Below are 20,117 nucleotides of genomic sequence, written 5' to 3' on the forward strand. Positions count from 1 at the left end.
GAGTTGCAGAAACTAAACAAGGGCTGGTCTCTTACCCTTCTTTTCCCCAAGATCCATCTACTAGGAACAGTGTGTGTGTGTGCACTGAGTGAGGGGTGGAAGGGCACTTTTCATCCATAAATTATAAGATGTTAACTATTATAATTCATTAACAGAGTTATAGGGAGACAAATGACCTATAAATCCATATATATCCACAGCGGCTTTACCTACTAATGTAAACTTAAGTGAACTAAATTCATCCTCAGCATAACAGCACTACAAGTAATGGAGTTACTCCAAGAATGAATTTGCCTTCATACTTATAATCTCAGGATTTCTTTCAGTCCATAACAGTGCAAGTCTCCACATCTGTTCATTTCTTTTAAAGCCTTCTGTGAAGGTTTTAATTAAAAATTCCAGTCTTTGAATATTAAATTTCTGTTCAATTCTCATTGCTTCTTCCTTTTCTTTGATTATGTGCCATCATGTTTCTGACTTGCCTAAACTCTCAATATTGTTGCTGTCCACTATTATCTAACATCATCTCTACTATGCACTAGTAGCATTGCAGGTGGGACACAATTCTTAGCATCAACTTCCCCCAGGTGATAATAAGTTTCATCTTGCTGTTGTGCTGTGTGCTGCCACCTCCCCTCATGAGCCATGCAAAGAGCATCAATACCTTCTTGCCTCACTTGGGACCAGATTTTCAAGAGAACTCAGCCTGCATTCTAGTACGTAGCACACAGTGACCCCTCCTGTCATCATACCATCAGGTCTGAAGTTTGCTGAATGTGAGGCCTGCCAAGTTCTTTTGAAATTGTGGTCAACTCTTTAAGTGTCTTAAGCCTCACTGGTGTGTGGTTTTTGGCTCATCTCCAAAGGAAAGAGAGTCCTTGCAAGATCCTGAGCAACCCCCATAGGTACTGAGTAATTCTTGTCTCTCTCTCTCTCTCTCTCTCTCTCTCTCTCTCTCTCTCGGAAACACACCATGCATAGGCTGAGAAAAACACAGGACAAATTAAAATCCAAAATCCACCCTCCTTTTTTTTCAGAGAACATTAGTGTGAACTATTGGCAAATCCTGTTAATTGTTTCAGAAAAGAAAGTACTGCCAACAAGGTAAGAAATCTCTCTGAAAGCAGCCTGGAAGTCATCTTTATCTATGCAATAGAAAAGAACATGTTCCATAAATAGAGACTGGGATAAAGATTTCCTTTCATGTGAGCATAGTCACCTAGTCCTAAAACTTAAGCATTCAAAGGCCAAATGTTCAGAGCCTGGAACACAAGAGAAACATTAGAGATATGGAGCAGATATTTCTGCAGGTCAGCAGATTGTATTTGTTTCTGTCTGAATTATAAAATGTGATTTTCCTAACTGATCCTTTAAAGCATTGTCTTCCTTCACTGGATCTTTCATATACTTTTGATTTTCCAATTTTGAAATCCTGAAGTTGTTCTCCTGCTTTTGCCTCCTTCCTTTTGAAGCAAAGTTCATGACTTCAAGAATAACATTTCTTGCCCTGTTTATTATGCAACAGTGAAATAATTTATGAAAAGAAGCGTCACTCATTTCAATCATGACAGAAAATAGAAGTTACCTGGATGCTATTCTCTGTTTTCTAAAAAAGTTTACAGAGTTGAAAGACAAACAAGACCCTTGTAATCCTCTGCAGCACTGCAAAGATTATTGCTCTACCAAAACTGCAACTGCAAAACCAACCAGCAAAATCTACTCATAAAACTTGGATTATTCAGTCTTTGACAAGGTAATGCAATTTATCTGTCCTGCGAGGAATAGTTTCTCTTAAAAGTTATAACTTAAAGTTCACATGCTATCGTCACTTCACTCTTCATAAAGGGTAATCTATTGATCCATTTTTCAATGGAATTTCAAATAACAAGAAATACAGTACCATAAATACTATTCCATGTGAGCACTTCATGCTTTGAAATAGCCCCTCTTTTGATGCCTTTAAATGGCAAACCTTGATCCTGCCTCATCACACAACTAATAAATAAGACTGTTGAATTCCTTTGAAGATAACATGCTCCAGGCCAGGAAGGTGGGTCTCCAGAGTCATATGAGGTAGAAAATTAATCTTACGTCACCTGCCTGCAGCATCAGTTACATTCAGCTATCATATGAATAGTAAAATACGATGACTTGGAGATGCACAGCAATTTCACCACTGTTTCCTTTAACAGTCCTCATCCATTATGCTCCAAGATTTTTTTTTTACCCTGAAAGTTTTTTTTTTTTTTTAAAAAAGGGTGTATTGAAGTCATCAGAGTTAAACCAGTAGAAAGCTAGTGCATGTGAAATCCCCTCTGTCTCAGCAGAAGCTGGTCTGCTTGTTCTGTGGCAGCCATAGGAGGGTATTTTCACCAGGAGCTGACACATAACATACTGTTCCTGAATAACTGAGCAGGGCATGCTGCTCCTCTCTTTGCCATTAGGATTCCCTTACCTTAATGGCCTCTGAACTGAAATATTTTCATACAAATTTAAAATAGAGGTGTTTTTTTTTTCCCTTTCACTGTGATTAGAAAGGCCAATTGATATGACACCTTGCAATTATGAGAGATTTTACTCCAGGTGCAATCGTTCTTTCAGAACACTACTTGAAAAAAGAAAATGAAAATATGAAATCCCTAGAAAAAATGAGAATTTTATTACAGCATCTGTTAATATCAAACTGCCTAAGCCTGAACTTTCTTTATGCATTTTAAAAACTTGAAAAGGAAAAGGACTTTTTCTATTTTCAATATAGATGGTTGGCATCTTCCTAAAATATTGGTTAAAGCTTCTGGAATCTCTCCTTTAATTACACTTTAGATGACTACAGACTCAGATTTCAGTTTCAAAAATACCTATCCCCAATACTCCAAATTAACACCTGAAGTTTGTCCTGCAGATTTTTTCAAGCAGTATGTTAACAGGCTGTCATCTGGTAAAGTGTTGAAGTTGCTAGAATACATAAATTGGAGTTTCCTGTTCAAGTAAATAACTATCAGGTATTGTGATTCTGTGATCCACTCCAGAAATGGAAAACCAGAGTAATTTACAACTGTCATTATTGCCAATTACAAGCCATTTACTATAACTGACTGCATATTGAACTTTGATTAACAGAACTTTTTAACACTCAAGAGTGGTTCTTAAATTGATCTTAACATTTTTAAAAGACCCTTGCTTATGAAATTTTACTACCAGTGTTCTGTGCAAGAATTTGAATTTAATTAGATGCTTACCTCAGATTTACTTACCCAACTTAAAGCTGTCAGAAACGTACTTGAGGATATAATTCAGAGCAGAATGTAGCAACACAGAGTTTTAGCAGAGACCTGAAGCTAACCTGAATAATGTGAACTTCTCTTTTCAATGCAGTGGGTTGGAGATACGTCCTCTTGGTATGTCTCCTCATTACATCATTTGGATTTAAAATGAATAATTACAAACTTCTTTAAAATAATTACAGACCAAATACCTAAACACTACTGGAAGGCTCAGGTGAAAACCAACATACCAGAAGCTAACCTCCCTCTGTACATATTTGTAATTGAGACACAGGGTACTACTGTGCTGAACCTGTTTTCATTTGCAGGTTTGTAGATGCTCCATGAGTTTACAGCACTGTGATGTCCAGTATAAGGCCCTTAGATCCTTTGGTGGTACCAGACGTGGCTTACCTCTCTTGTAGCCTCTCAGCTTCAGCAGAGCTGCTTGGAAATCTTCTCTTACCAACCAGGTATGTTACAATGCATTGTGCAAGATTCCAACTAGCAGGTCCTTACTGGAAATACATGGCATAGCACAGGTCACACTATGTCTGATGTGTCATTTTGGGGTATTGTAAACCCTGGCATCTCTTGCCTGCCATGTTCTTACTCCCTATATACATACAAACAGCAATTAGCTCATACTCTCAGCCTCTGTTCTACTAGATTATAAAGCCAGTTTCTCTAGTCTCCACCTCTGCAATGAAGAACTCCCATTTTTGTTATCACATTAGTAAGCTTTTCCCTAGGTTCCAGTTTGAATTCATTCTGCTTGAATGAACTGTAGAAAACGCTTCATCAGTCTTTCGGGACAACATGAAAATGACATATGCTGTGGCGTTTATCCAGTAAGGCTGGAATTTGAAAGAAACAGTAGTGAGATGCAAACAGGATATAGGCAACTTTTTCTATGTCACACAAAAGATCAAGGGCAAAACTGGGAACTATACCACAGTTCACTGTTTAGGCACAAAGACAGGAATGGATTAGGTAGACTGAACAGAACATGTGCCAACACACAGTATTTTCTTTGAAGCACAAAGCTTTATTAGCTCTTATTAGATGATTCATGAATCACCTCGGTTCTTAGATACTTACAAGAAAGCCAGGCTGTTGTCTTTGATTGAGCAAAGGGTCTGAATGAACATGTAGCAAATCTGTAGTAAAATTTTTATCCTTATCTGAAATCTAGGGTGCTGTCACAAGCATTGTCATGTGACCCTCCCCATGTTAGGATGCCCAAGTGATCACTTTGCAGCCAGATGGCACTTTCAGTGTCCTTGGATACTTGCTGGAGGACTACTGCTAGCTTGAAGTCACCTACTGAATCAGAGCAACATTATTTTGTCTTTCAACATTTGGGTTGTTGCATAAAAAAAAGGCTCACATTTACATACATGATCCATCCCTACCTGAAGTAATGAAATAGAAGCATGGGGCACTATGACTGCAAGCCAGCTTTCCTTAGTTAAAGTGTTAGTGTGAGTCAGTGGGTCTGTGTGCCTGCCCATGAGTACACATGTGCATGATGTACCCTCACTTGCCCCTGAATCACACCATGTAAGGCTCACAGAAAAGTTACTGTCATTAGGCAAATACCAGATTCAGATGTTAAGTCTGTACTGGTCAAATGAGAAACACAGCAATTATTTCAAAGGATGCATCCTTGTGGATGGATGGTCTCAAAACTTTTTAAAGACAGATGGACCACAAGGGTATTTTATATTTTTAAGATGTGCATGAATATTTTTAAGATGTGCATGAATACTAAAATAATACAGGTGAGTTTTTTTTTTTTTTTTTTTTTTTTTTTTTAAATAAAAGTCATCAGTGGTAGTGCCCAGCTGAAATCTCACCAGCTCAGAAACCATTTACAGATACAGCAGAGGAGAGCAGCTGCCTTCCCTCTGTTCGGCTGGCACAGAATCTCCTAGGTACCAGATCTTTAAAAGCACAGCCCAAAATGTTACATATTATAAAAGGGGTTTCAGCTACTATCCAGACAGTCAAACTCATACCAGCAACCAACTTTGGCTCACAAGAAAATGATTCTTTCCTTTCTCCCATCTTCTCTGCAACCCACACTCTTCAATGGTACAAGCAGGGCCTCTATTTTTAAAAAGCAAATACTTGATTCAAATTAACTTTTTTCATGATGATAAAGTTGGAGGATGTAAATGTTCCTTCATTCTGCAAAAAAAAAACTCTTAAAAAACCCTGAATCAAACCAGAGAAAGACTTGATACGTTAAAGTTTTTATTGCTACGTGCTCCCCAATACAACAAACAGTATCAGTAGTGTACACTTTAATGAGAAAGAAATTAGCTTCTTAGAAAAGAAAGCAAAAAGGTAAAAGGATTATCTACACCCATATTGTATATATGTAAAAGATAGAGACAGAGAGAATTTGACTTTTGGGGAATTTCAAAGTAACAAACACGCCCTATTTGTCTGTTTGAGGCTCAGGGATTGTCTGTACAAACTATTTAACACTAATTTCTTTGACCTTCAAAAGCCTTGCAAAAAGGTAGCAGCAGTTCTTTAGAGGTGTCGAGTCAATGCTTTAGTGGGTTAGATTATGCACATGGCACTGCAAGATGTGTCTTGCATAGCGTGACCCTATACTTCCCTGAACAGAATTAATCTACCTATATTCTCACTTACATTAAAAGTCTCCTGACAAAAATTTCATCCTTATTTAATTCTAGTGATCCTTATTTAATTCTAGTGATCTAGTATACTGACTACATATGTAGATTTTAGATTTTAATTAGATTTAAATTTTAATCCATGGAGTCCTAATCTATTTTGTAGTATTTTAGTGCTACATATTCACTGTTCTTTTAAATGGGTCAATCATGAGGGTTTTTTTAATGGGGAAGCAAAAAATGCACATGAAATTTTAGTAAACTACATAGAAATTAAAGATGCCTGTAATAAAAAATTGTCATAGACTTTTTTGGAAAGAATAAGATCAACAATTTCTCTACAGTAGTTTAGTTAGCTTAAATTTCTGTTCTATCCATATGCCATAGCATGTACAGGTATCTAATTACATCTCTCTATTTTATCTTGGCAAAAAGAATAGTCAACTGCCCTTAGTGTAAATATTTAGTACATAAAATACTATCAAGAATTCAACTTTTAATAAATATCTTTAGTTCTCAATCCTATATACAAGTACTTTACAGCAACACACAGGAGAGAGTGTGATTGGGCGGACTGTGAACAAGATGATTATTGACATAAATTACTAGTACATTATTGCAGTCAGATGCATTGTGGTTGTGGAGATTTTGAGGTGAACCATGCTGAAAAATAAATATCTCTCTCACCTTTAAATCAATGCTTCCAGTAGGAAAAAAAAATCTATTTTAAGTCTTGCCACAGCTATTTCTTGTTAGTGCCTATTCTACCTCTGTGACGCTTTTTCAGCTTCAGAAATAACAAACAGATCATCTGGAAGACACAACTCATTTTTGTTTTGTGAACATTACAGTACTTACAGTATATACATGGTTTCCTACACTCGCCTGACCTCTTATGCAAAAGAAGACTTAACAGATGGTACTGCTACTTCTGAACTGAAGCAATGCTTGCTGAGTGTAGGCTATGGGTGTCTTTCTTCATTTCACAGGCATGAGCAATCATTTTTCCAACCTGTGACTGGAATTACATTAAAATCTCTAAACCTACTTACAGTGGGCAGGTGGCAATAAGTAGACTCATATCTCTAAGTATACACTTTTTTTCCTTATTCCAAAAGAAAGCATCACATTGTCGATATTTAAAAAACTCTTTCCTAGTGTCAGTAGATGTAATTCATATGAAAACAGAACTCCTCCTTTTCTGATAATGCTGCTTTGGAAATCAACTCATGGAATGTAAATAAGGCAGTACTCAATGGCAGGCACCTAGCAATTGTCCAGAAATATAACATAGGTAAACAGTTGTCTGACAGCACAAAACTCTTAAAAATAATACTGATTTTCTGCAATATACAGTATTTACACAACAGCTGCAAATTTGCTCATACAATATCCATTTATATAGATAAATTAGCAAACAAGTCTTATGTATTCATTTGTTCCATTGCAAAAGTATTCTGTAAAGTGTAAACGTTTGGTACCTCTTGTGGAGGGGTATTTTCTATGTGTGAGTGTTTAAAAATAAAAATCATGAGGTGAGTGCTGAGGTCAGGGCCGCTTTTCCATACTAAAGCTTGACCGATGCCCTCAGCAACTTTTGCTCACTGTTAGGAATATTCTTTGGTGCTTTCTTCCAATGCATTCAAACTAACCAGATGATCAAGTGTGGGAAGAGGACAGGAGCAACTAGAAAGTGAACCAGCACTTCTTGTTCTTCGTATTTACAAGGAAAATGAGTTGATGATCCACAGTGTCCTGCTTGTGGAAAGCAGCATGCACCATAGTGTCCATAAGTAAAGAAATCAAAGCCAAAGAGACACTCTTTCCATTACTATCCTCCCTGTGGCATTCATGTTCATCTTTCCACGGTGGAAGACCTCAAAGGCCATCTCCTGTCTACATGCTTCTCGCTCTTCCTTGAGGTTCTTGATGGAAAAAGAGCACCCGCTGCAGTGTTATTAGTTGGCACCACAGGAACAGCTGCTGCCAAAGCCTGGGCATTATGACGATCGGGACTGCTGCTGTTGCCAGGTGGCTGGAGAGGCAATGCAAACAGCCTATAAGTCTTGCTTTCTGGAGCTCTCCATTGTGGAAACCCAGCACCCTTGGGCTTAGTGTTTGACAGGGAGACACGTGTACCTGCCTCCTCCTCTGCAAAGGGAAGCCTACTCAGAGAACTTCTTCCGGGCAGGAACTCGGCATAGTGGGGCGCTAAAGATGTCGGCATTGCCAAAGCCCTAGGCAGATGGCTTTGATCAAACATCACTTCATCTTGAGTTTCAGCAGCTTCAGTAAGGAAAGGCGGTGGGAGGGTGCTGCTGCGTTTGCTGCAGGACTCACAGCACAGCTTGTTATAGCCAGGGATGGAACAGTAACGTGCAAGCACTTCCATTTGACAGAAGATAGATTTGTCTCCCATACAGGGTTCATCTGCAAAACAAATGCAATGCTGGTTTTAAACCTAGGGAGAACACAGAACTGCCTGGACAGCACTTAGATGGGCAATGAAAGTTCTGAGCCTATGTTTTAAAAATGATGAGCTACTCTGGGTATACAACCTGAAATGCCTGATCCCCTGAAAGAACAACCACCTCCTTTGAAAAAGCCCTATTTGGGAACAAAAAATCACTAGTCACTTCGAAAGTGTTGGCTCCTCTGCATGCCAGAAGGGAAGAAGTGTGGAAAGGCATGTTATGTGTGCAAAGGGCCACCGACAGCAGTATGCCAGACTTGCAAACTGCCAAGCTAGATATAGTTCTGCCCATCCGAAATCACCTTCACTTCTAGCCTGAGGACACTATCTATCAACAACATTACAACAATTAAACCTTTCCTAAAAGAAAGTAAATCCCAGGCAATAGCTCTTAAAGATGCCTTTTAAATGATCCTTTAAAAATAAGAAGTTATAGTTGTGTAAAATCATTTGAGTCCTTCAGTGACCTAAAGATAACTGGCAAGCTGATGAAAACCTTCTAACACATCAATCAGACCCAAGATCCCTTCAGGTTAAGTGTCTGGGATGCCTTTCAGACAGAGAAAGTTTCTTAGAAATGTTGAAGAGGTCTTAGTGATTTCAAAAATGTCAGAGTTTCTTTAAGCATTTGCTAGATATTTGTTCCACAAACAGAGAAGCAATGTTCATATTAGATAAAACTGGCAAAGAGGAAAGCAATAGCACAAGAAGCCAGAAGGAAATTAAGGCATGTTTTACATCATTAAGCTGAGAGGACATTGGTGCATTCTCCCATTCACCTTCAGAGTATGTCCAGTCACATGAGCAAAGTTGTGAGTTTTACTGTTATCAAGACTGGGAAAAATGCTGAGAGCTCCTAACACTCATGAGTAGGTGGCACTTTCAAGAATTTAGGTTCTTAACCTTGCAATCTGTTCTACTAACCATATCAAATTACAAGCGTCCTGGATGGCCTGATATTCTGTGAGGGAATGCGAGTTAAAATTAAAACTTCACTATCATTTCATACAAAAAAAAGCCAAATTATTCCTCAGTTTGTGCCTCAGCAGAGCTGTGGCGATGCACATACAAAGGCAGGAGGTTAGCTTCAAGCATTCAAAATGAATTCTACTATTGTGGAGGTTAAAAGCAGGAAAATTAGTATTTCCTTACTTATCTCTTGTCCTTGTCTAATTCATCCCACTGCTCATTTATACTGTTCCTTATCTGCGTAGTTCAGAATTTCACATGCCTTGGCTGAATGAGAACCCAGAAGAATAATGCAGGTTAGAAGGCACCGCAGGAGGTCATCTAATCTAGCCTCCTGCTTCCTGCAGGGTCAACACTGCATTCATACCAGCATGCTGTTACTTTGAAATCAGGGCATCTGTAGGTAGAAAGGTGTAATTTCCTTCCCATAGATGTCTACAAGGACCCTCAAAATAGACCACTTATTCCAGTACTTTGTACCACCTGAGCCTGCCTCTCTCCCATGCAGGATTCAGCCCCATGACTGGGACTTTGAGAAACACAGTGCATCTGTGGCTCTCCTCAATCTCCTAAATAGGGTGCTCAGGCCTTGGAAAGAAGCCAGAATTAGACCAAGAATGTGCAAACATGTAACACTTCACAGCAGAGAAAATCAGCAAGTGGGACAAATGAGTTGCTTGATTCCTCCAGTAACTATTCAAATTCTTAGGAGAGAGAGCAGCAGGAAGTTTCCATTAGCAGAATTTTCCTAAGATATCACAGTTTACTTGAAATGGTATTGATGGATTTTACTTAAATAGAAGTATGAAAAATTATAATGTAAAAAGCCAAAAGCTAACCCAAACTATTGAGATCTGTTCCACAGCTACTCCTGCATTCACAGTTAGTAATTACATAGTCAACATTTTAATGAGCAACAGATGGCTTGTAACACCACTTATTAAGATCTGAAATTAAATTAGTTTTCTGTACTGTGATATTTTTTCACTTGTGTACAGATGTTACCTCACCACATGTCAACAGTATGTTAGGCAATCAAGCTTTCCTATTTTAAAAAATGACCTCTAGGGCAACCCCTCCATCAGTGTAGATCAGCTTAATTCCACTGAATTCAGTAAAATTACACACACTTGCATCAGTTGGGTTGTGGGTCATTGTTTATAAATAGAAAATTATATGACTGTGGCATGTAATATAAAGATTTTCCTTGCTCCTAATCCTGATGTGCTTATTTGGATAGATGTTTATTGATTCTTGACAAACCTAGCATTAAATCTGCAGCTTTGCATGGGAATATATGTAACCCATGAAGGTAATGTAAAACTATTTTCAGCAGGAATTTAGCATGGGAAATTCAAGGGCTATATTCATAATTCATCTAAACTAGAACAGCTAATATTGAAACACAAATCTTTGCATATATATATATTAGTGCATCATATATAGAATCATAATTATGTTTCCATGTAAATGAAAACATCTGATTTGGAAAATTATGGCAGTCATCTTGTTAAATACAGACTGTGATTTACATCAATATGTAAGTTAAAGTAAATAATATTACCTAAAATGGCAAAAATAAATCAAAAAAGAAAGTACCAAGCAATTATTCTGCCTTTCCTCGGTGACAAATGCACTTTATTTGGTCCTGTTTTCTTATGGTTAATTTTCCTGATAATGGTTCCTGATGGTTTAGATTTCATAACCCAAATATAGAGTGCAAAGATTTGGTTTTGTACTTATCTACATTCAGTAGATTCAGCAAGTACAATCTTTGAACTGAATACTCACGTAATCCCTTTTTTTTATTTTTTAGGTTAATTCTGCACAACCTAGTCAACCACTTCCTATTGAGTATGTAAGTGCTTGTATCCTTCTGCTGATGTTCATGGTAAAAATTCTCCTTCTCACAATTTCTTACTTGCTTCACGGTAACTAAGAGTAGAAGACACAAGAAAGCATATCGGCTCCCTAGGGAAACTTTAGAAGATGAAGCTACTAGAAGATAATTTTAAATTAACCCCCAAATTTCCTTATTAGCTTTTAGAATTGCCACAGGTCTTATAAAAGGTATCACCATAACTTTACATTGCTTGCTGACAGCATCCCACTGAAAAATCTTGCTTTGGCTTAAAAGTTGGTATTTATGGACTAAAATTTCATTTTTCCACTCTACAAGATTCAGCTCCACTTAGGCACATGGTGGACAGATCATTGTATTTGTGAAACAGAGGAGAAATATAAATGCACCTTATAACACAAAAGAAATCACAGCAACTGTGCCAAATGTTCATGGCAACTCCATCAAGATTGAACTCTCAGCAGTCTTGCATTTATATAATATATAGTTCAGCCAAATGATACCGACTAATGTTTTGCTAAGTCCAATGCTCTGAGAATCAGAATAGTAATTAAGGCTATACAGATTTAAAGATAAAGAAATACCACACATCACCATGCATTAAAATTTCACATATATAAATATTATAGAATACTATCTATATTTAGGTATATGCCCTCAAAACATACAGAATGTTGTAGAAACCAAAAGTGTGATGAAAAAGAGACTATTTGGCCTGAAAAAACACTGTCAACTACTTAGGGCTAAGGTTGAAAATCCCAACACTTGGTGAAAGTTATGACTCACTCAAATCCCTGAAGAGAACAGAGAGGTTTGTGCTCAAACAGAAGAATCAAGCATTTGCATGGCTGAGGAGCAGAACCTACAGGGACTCACGTGGTTTTGTCAAAGGTATGCAGTACTTGGCTGGATGTAGCTGATATGCCCTACTAGTCCACAGCATTTTCATACAGTTTGGGTTGTGTTGTACATGTGATGCACACCAAATAGAGCTGGGCACTTCCCAAACTGTTATTTCTTGGGTGTGTGTGGTGGTGGTTTTCTTTTCTTTTCTTTCTTTTTTCTTTCTTTCTTTTTTTTTTTTTTTTTTTTTTTTTTTTTTTTTTTTTTTTGAATAGCTGTTGTGATGTGTACTATATCCTCTCTTTTCAGGAAACATCCCTGGGGTGTCAGAACCCTCTTAGGCATCCTTGGTATCTACATGTGACTATAAAAATCCTTCATTCACTGGGGCATACAAGAGAGGGTGCATTTTAAGCATCAAAAAAAAAAAAAATGCAAAGGGTACTAACTAATGTGATTCAGCTTGCATTTGTAGAGGGCCTGCACAAGGCCATCTATTGTTTAGATCCCATTTAAGTGGATCCTTGGTCATATAGGTTAGCAGCATTTGGCTCTGACTGCTCACTGTGAGAGAGACAAAGTATTCTCACAAGCAGAAAAAGATTGTGTGATGCTTAATTTTGAAAGGCAGAAGTTTAATGATGGCTATTCCAGAAAATCCCAGCCAAGGCTAAAGGTATATAAGCACAAGATCAAAACTTTATCTGAAGAGACTGCAAGATGTAGCCTTCCTTATTCATTTAGTTTGGAAATATTTTTATCACCAGCCAAAAATCATTCCACCACAGACAGAGAATATTAAATCCTGTTTGTAAAGTCATGGACAGTGATTTGCTCCCACCTAGTGGATAAACCATTTTATAAACGCTAATTGTTCCCAGAATTGTTTTCTGTTTTTCCACTGGCAGCAGCAGAAGACAAATAAAAGCAAATCAGACACCTTTCCCAGACATGTGGCAAGCTGAGTTAGATTCACTCTGTGGGAAAACACACTGCAAACCCTTAGAACACTGACTCTGTATCTTCCACCAGCAGTCTGAGAGTTAGGACTGTCACGAGGGATTTAAAAAAACAATTAAACCCTAAAACTAATATAGTCATGGGCCCAAAGAAGAAAGACTTTATTGTCATAAAAAGATCAAAAATCTTTTGGAAAAGATTCTATGAGAACAATGTCATGAGATTTTCAGGAACTTTGTTAGTGTGTCATAGCTTCCCCCTTTTTTTCCTTCTCAGTTGCCAGCTTGTAAACCTATCTTGGGATTTAAAAGGTCTACTTGGGTCAGCCCTCACTTCTAACACAAAGTTTTTCTGGACTGAACAAGAGGGCACACATTAAGCTGGACAAAAGCAAAGAAATCTCTAATGAAGGGTATATTTTGTAGCATGCAAGATATGAACTGAGTTGTATAGTTGTCACCTGACAGTGCCATAACTTCAAAATATAAGTACAGTATCAGTTTGGTATGTACAATACCTATTCACAGACATAGGCTCTGCCTTGTTTCATAAATCTGTACACATTAGCACAGAAAGTTTACCAAGTAGAACTAAAGCTACATGTGAGATTAAATATAGGTCTTTTATTTTTATCATTCATTGTCACATGAAATCTAATGTCTCTCCCGAGCATATGATGAACACTAGACATGCTGCTCTGAGACAGAAATTGTTATCCTTATATACTGCAGTCATTTTAAGATGTTTTCTTACCATTACAGGGAGGGAGCTTACAAACCCTCAATGATTCTGGCTTTTCTCCATCACACTGGTCACCAGCACGACATAAAATCTGCCGGGTCTCGGTTCCTTCCCCACAGGTCACAGAACACTATGGAATAGACACAAGATAATTCAGAACATTAAGCATTCACAGCAACGTGCAAAAATTATGTGTTTAAAATAGCCCAAGGTTGCCTTTCAGGTCAGGATATACATTCCAGCAATTTGTTTTTTAAGCAGGCTTCAGTGAAGGTTGACACTATGGACAAATGTGTAGAGCATGATATTTTCCTTGGTTCTTGTTTTCTGTAATCTGAAATTTATTATAAGAACATATTATGAATTTTGCTACTTATTCTTCCTGTAGTTGATTCCTGATCTGAACAGTGGAACATAAAGAAAATATAAGAACATAAAAAGCTCAGTGTCTACAAGTTACTTCCCTTGGCCATAGGGTTCAGCTGCTTGTTTCTGCCATTATAACGATATTAACAGTTACGGAAACATTCTGTGATTCCACCACAGTCCAAGATGGTAAAAATGTTATGCTATCCTCAGAAGCAGGGAAGTGAAGAACTGGAAATTTTATTTGGAGAAAAACAAACACAATTTCAACTTTCGTTTTGCAGGATTTTATATCTCATATGTTGACTATTTTCTGTGTTGGTTTCTAGAAAATCTGAAGAGCTGTAGAAGCCCTTCAAGTTGGAAGGCCCTATCTGTTGCTGATTTTAAGGCTTTAGAGTACTCTGACCAGTGGAATCAGCCCAGGCACAGCACCAGCATCAGAGGCATGAGATGTTAGCAAAGATACGTTACTAACTCGCTGCTAAGGAAATGTGAAATACTTGACTGCTGCTTGCCCACCTCAGACCAGGGTCCAGCTTTCCACTGTGCAGGGCAAGGTACTCGGTTGCATGGCCTGCGGCTCTCAGGGCGATCTCCACTACAGTACTTGAAATGAACAGAACGGTTTGCACCATCATGAAGGGGTTGAATGCAACGCACAGTGCGGATCTGGTAGCCAGAATTCCCACAGGTTTTTGTGCAGTATTCCCACTCATCTGCTACCCAGCTGGGAAGTAAAAAGGAATAATACGCCATTACAACCTTTGCCTATTATCTAAAGTGCTGCCATCTCAGGCAGGCCTTAGTGTAAAATTTTTTGTGATGAAATCCTCAATAAGATCAGTAACCATTCTTATACAGGTAGAAAAAAACATGCATAATACAGGGACTCCACTCTAGAGACCTATCAGGCTCCCACCAAATCTGGCTTGGTTTAACTCCTACACCTATCACAAGTAGCAATCATTTATACTTTTATTGGAAACATACTTACAGAGGCTGTGTGCATTCTTGAAGATTGCACATTCTACGAATGGGCTTTGGCTTTTTGCTGGCTTCACAGAAGCTGCGATGAACCATTTTGTTATCACTTTTCCTGCGGCACCCATATTTTGTATACTGGAATCCTGGAAAATATTTCAGAAAAATCAGTGGAGAAATGCTGCTGCTCTTAAAATGTTTTCTTTAAATACAAGGTTTATAGATTATTTTATGGTTTTATGAAATGTATTTATATGGTATGTAAACACACACACACAGTTTGCTGAATTGTCAGGCACAACATGATTGCAGAGTATTCTAAATTGTAGATGCTATTTAAAATATGGCACTGTGATAGGTTTTTAAGGGCAGAAGGGACTGTTAGGATCCTGTAGTCTAACCTCTGTATCACACACAAATCACACAATCACACAATTATAGCACAGGGAGATGAGAAATTACTTCTTCAACATCAAGCAGCATGTCACTGGCTAACCTGGGAATGAACCCAGATCCCAAGTCTCATTTTAATATTGTCACTAGCACAACACCTACTTCATTGCTGTATGCAAGAGTTACAATTACTCTGACTCCCCATTCTCTGTGTAAGTAGTAATATACATACCACAGGTAAACTCTCAGTGGCATAAACCTGTGAGTTATACTTCCAAATTGGGTTTGGGTGCTGAATTTAGATAACTAAAAAGGAATTTTCCTTCCTAGGGTGGAAGTGCGACACTTTTGAATAAGGGGACACTTAGCTATTTTAAGCTTGGGCACCCAAAATAACAAGCTAAAGCTTTAATTTCCCCCAACTTTTACTCTTCTATTTTTGACATTTTGCCATTCATCTCTAGAAGTTGTTGCATCATCTGTTTACCTCCACCACAGGGTTTGGAGCACTGGGACCAACTCTTTAACGCCCACTCGAAAGTATCTATTTCTTCCTGTAGGACGTTGTTGCTGTTGATAGTTGGTACTGAATCCTCGTGAATGATGTATTTGTAAGTCAGACTAGATCTTGTGTTGTTCTCCCGAGGAATGATCTATTAATAATGAAACGTAAACAGTGGTGCAGCACCAAAGCTATTATTTATTTCTTTCCAAAGAAACCAAAGCCTGGTTCTTGGGAAAATGTGGGAACTGTTAGTTAGCTAACTGAAAAACTAAGAATAGTTTTAGAACTATTAGCATAGAACTAAGAATATTAAGATTAACACAGAGATATATGCAGCTGTGTAAAATTAGATACCTTACTAGAATAGAATTCTGACCTAGCCAAGGTGGACATCATCATCTAGGATGAAAAAAGGCAGTGTGGCTGAGTAATATACTTGACTGGGCAGGGTTGGTCTCAAACATAGTTTGAAGTGGATCCTGATCCAATGTCATTTTTGGTCCATTGAAGGTGTCCCACTGTTATGTCCCACAACACTCTACTGGGCTTGTGACTGACACATTACTGCTGCATGAATGGGCAGCAGTTTATGAGGGAAAGTAGTGTGGAAACACTATTGCCTTGAACACTAAACATGGTAGTAGGGATGTTCTCAAAAGCATTTTCCTTTAATAGCTAATGAGAAAAGAGCCTCAGCCTGTGAGCCACCTCCTCCACATACATCTTTCAGAGAGGCATTACACAGCAATGTTTTACCTCAGCACAAGTTCCACACTGGCCATGCACTTTTATAAAAGACAAAAACACTATCTTCCCACTGCTTGATGTATAACCTACCAGCACAACCACTGCATCATGCAAGGGTCCATCAGTGTGGAGAGTTTCTATGTCATCTTCTATGTTGTATTCCCACTCCACACCCAGGTCGATGAAAGATCGTGATCTGGCTTCCTCTCCTTTTCCATTCAGAATATAGTGTCCTGTAGCCTGGTTCTTAATTGCTAAAAGGAGTGAAAATAGTGGCTGTTGTGCTCCCCATCATATCATCTGCAATCACAGTGGCTTACATAAAATGTGACAGGAGTTATTATAGACTCTTGTAAAAAAAACACTTGCAAGTGCTGTAGATGCGTTGGCTTGGAGAAAGGCTCTCCCAGGCCATCTCATGTAGCCACCACATTCCAGACCGCTAACAGATGCATTCAAATACTTGATTCAATTTTGCACTTTCTTATGCATATGAATTAGATACAGAAACAGAGCTAGAGATGGATTTAAGTACCTCTTTGTGTGTAACACACAAAGCACATTCCCCACATTAGCTGAATTCCCAAGAAGCACAGGTAATAGCAAGGAACTCAGTCAAATCTTCAGAATCACTCATCTCTATTTGCTTAAGACCAAAACCAGTATTACTGGGAATGCCTACTAGCACAACAGAGGTCTCACCAACCTAAAAGTACCTTTCTTGTAATCCTCAGATTATGAAATTAACAGCTTTTTCATCACATATTTCATTTTCTTTTGTGTATATCTGTACATATCAGATTCTAAAATGAGTAAGCAAAGAGCTAAGGCATTTGAATACCTGAGGAACTACTCCTTTTTCAGTTCCTGCAACACATCTTAAAAGTCATGTACTGTGGGGATTATTATTATGCTCTGTTTACAAGCCAAGCTACTAGAAATCTGAAAGATGGACTATCATTTTTTCTTACACAAACTTTTTCCAATGCAAAATAAAACATGATCGAAAACTATGCGGAAATCTTGCAACTGCCCATGATTATAGTAATCACAATGCAGGACGGCTGCAGTTCCTAGTTAGTAGCTTGATGAAGCCACTTACTGCCAAGGCAAACTGTGCTGCTCTGAAAGTTACTATCAGGCTATGCTTGGTCCAAATGAAGCTCCTGTACCCCAAAGCTAAGTTCCCTTCTTGACATTATCACAGATGAAGCCATTTTTTCTTTCCCTTTTTCCTCTATTCCAACTTTCTTAAAGAGCGAATTTAACTCCACCTGAAGAGTTTACAGATCTCAGATGCTGCAGTGGCACAGGAGGAGATGATTAAAAGCCTATTGAAATCTATGAAAAATACCATCCCTCTGGTGTGAGCTAAAAATCCCTCAAGCATTATTAAGTGGAAAGTAGCAAGATACAAACTGATTGACAATAATATGAATTGTCCTACATAAGAAAAATCCCAAATGAAATGCACTGCAAAATACATCACAAGTTCCCCAATCTTCTTTCCAATAAAAAAGCTGTTGCTCACAATCTATAGCAGATAAAAATATGTAAAGATATGGAACTGGATTCAAAATAATTGTAGATACAGTTTTTACCCTGGTAGTACCAGTTTAAATATGAGTGATCACAATCCTTTTTTTAGTAAACATGCAAATTGGAGTCAGTTTAAAATTTTAAAGAATTCAGATGAGAAGTAAATATTTGATTGTTAAGCTTATGCTATAGGACTCAGTCCTTGACATGCAATTCTAAATGCATAAATTATACACTAGGTACATTAATTTGGTTATCTCATTTTTCAGGTTCTCCTTTATGACTGTCCTGTGCTTTCCATCATGCTTCTAGGACAAACCTGAGGAGAGAAACACTTACCAAGAAAGTGAGGAGAAGCCTCGTCTTCTTGGATAAACACATGTCGAGCACCAGGAGGGATATCAAACATCTTAAGGTACCCTTTGGCATGTGTAGTAATCAATGGAGAAAGCAGAGAAAGAAAGAAAAAGTAATAGCTATGGTTAGTAGCGAACTGCATTATCCAGCTCCTACTTGCAGAAGAGGGCATCCATCAGCTGAAAAGCAGTATCAGAAAGAAAATGATCAAATAGTTTTGTAACATATTTGACAGGACTTCCTCTTGCTTTTTTCTCTTTCGGGGAGAAAAGAGAAACCAGTTACAAATCTATTTGTCACTTGACTGACAACACTGTTATAGGCCATATCAATTAACAAGTCAGGCAAAAGATATGAGTATGTTTCCTATGCTTCTCAGCATAAATGGAAGTGAAAAAAAAAAAAAAAAAAAAAAAAGCCTTCCAGATATCCTGATAATTTTTCCACAGTACCCATCAGCCAGGCTGTTATATTTGAGTTTACTTACTGTATTGTTAGATGTTAATGTCTTGCATTTGTCTGCTTACTTCTGAAAATCAAAGACTCTGGAAAAACGTAGATGTAGTACAGAATAAATTATTGCTACACTTCATGAAGGGCTTGTCTACATGGAAGTTAACCCAACCTATCTATACCTGTAAAATGCATCAGTTAAATCCTTACTGCTGAAATGAAAAGGCTGAATTCAACTCCCTACAGCTAACAGTAAAACGTTGTTCCAAAAGGAAACAATTTTTATTTTATATTTTAATTATTTACCAGTTCAAACCACAAATAATGAGTACAGCAGTAAGTAGTATTGCCATTAGGAAGACTAACCAACTCCGACCTCCGAAGACCTGTCACAGGTCCTCATGTTTTAAGTAAGAGCTTCATGAGTACAAAGTGAATGATTTTAATTGAATGTAAGGATGTAAAACTGTAAAAGTGTATGGTATTTTCGTATTTCTATATTTCTTTCTTTAATGCATGCATATTAAAGATAAATCTCCTTGGATCTACTTTTAAAGAGTACTTCATATAAATAAGTTCCTCTTTGTTTTGCACACTGCTACGTAATTTTTCTAAATGAAATCTATGTAATCCAGTCCCGCTATAGAAGCAATGTAGATGTGATAAAATTTAAAGGTCTGTACCTTGCAAATACGTGACATAGCATATAACTAATTTTGTTTCATCCTGGGGATTATGGCACTAACCAGTGCATGTATAATGTGGCTGGCAAACTGCAGCTCCTCGGAAAATCTAAATGAAGAAATTAAGAGCTCTGATTATATAAAATCATGCTTCTGGCTGATGTGTGGCTGCACAAGCAGCATTTGCCAATCTTTGTATTGACCATCTGTCAAGCATATGAAACATAAAGCTTTTGCCTGGTTTGGTGTTATCTGTCAATGACCAGGTGGAGATGAGAACTGCAGAAAGAATTCCCAAGTTGCCATGGATGCCTCTCTTTCTGCAAGCA

The 20,117-nt window shown here is 37.8% G+C and overlaps 1 protein-coding gene across 1 annotated transcript in view; it reads right to left on the reverse strand.

Moving 5' to 3' along the window:
- Positions 1-5,509: 5,509 nt before the first annotated feature.
- Positions 5,510-20,117, reverse strand: part of ADAMTS3 (ADAM metallopeptidase with thrombospondin type 1 motif 3) — a 137,696-nt gene continuing 123,088 nt past the window's right edge. Inside the window, exons 16-22 of the mRNA XM_062574257.1 lie at positions 18,635-18,715; positions 16,847-17,010; positions 15,992-16,157; positions 15,125-15,257; positions 14,650-14,857; positions 13,774-13,891; positions 5,510-8,344 (exon numbers count right to left, since the gene is read on the reverse strand). Coding sequence (XP_062430241.1) covers positions 7,770-8,344; positions 13,774-13,891; positions 14,650-14,857; positions 15,125-15,257; positions 15,992-16,157; positions 16,847-17,010; positions 18,635-18,715 — 1,445 coding nt within the window. The 3' untranslated portion in view covers positions 5,510-7,769. The remainder of the gene's footprint in view (positions 8,345-13,773; positions 13,892-14,649; positions 14,858-15,124; positions 15,258-15,991; positions 16,158-16,846; positions 17,011-18,634; positions 18,716-20,117) is intronic.

Source organism: Rhea pennata, chromosome 4 (genome assembly GCF_028389875.1).
Source record: "Rhea pennata isolate bPtePen1 chromosome 4, bPtePen1.pri, whole genome shotgun sequence".
NCBI classification, from domain to species: domain Eukaryota; kingdom Metazoa; phylum Chordata; class Aves; order Rheiformes; family Rheidae; genus Rhea; species Rhea pennata.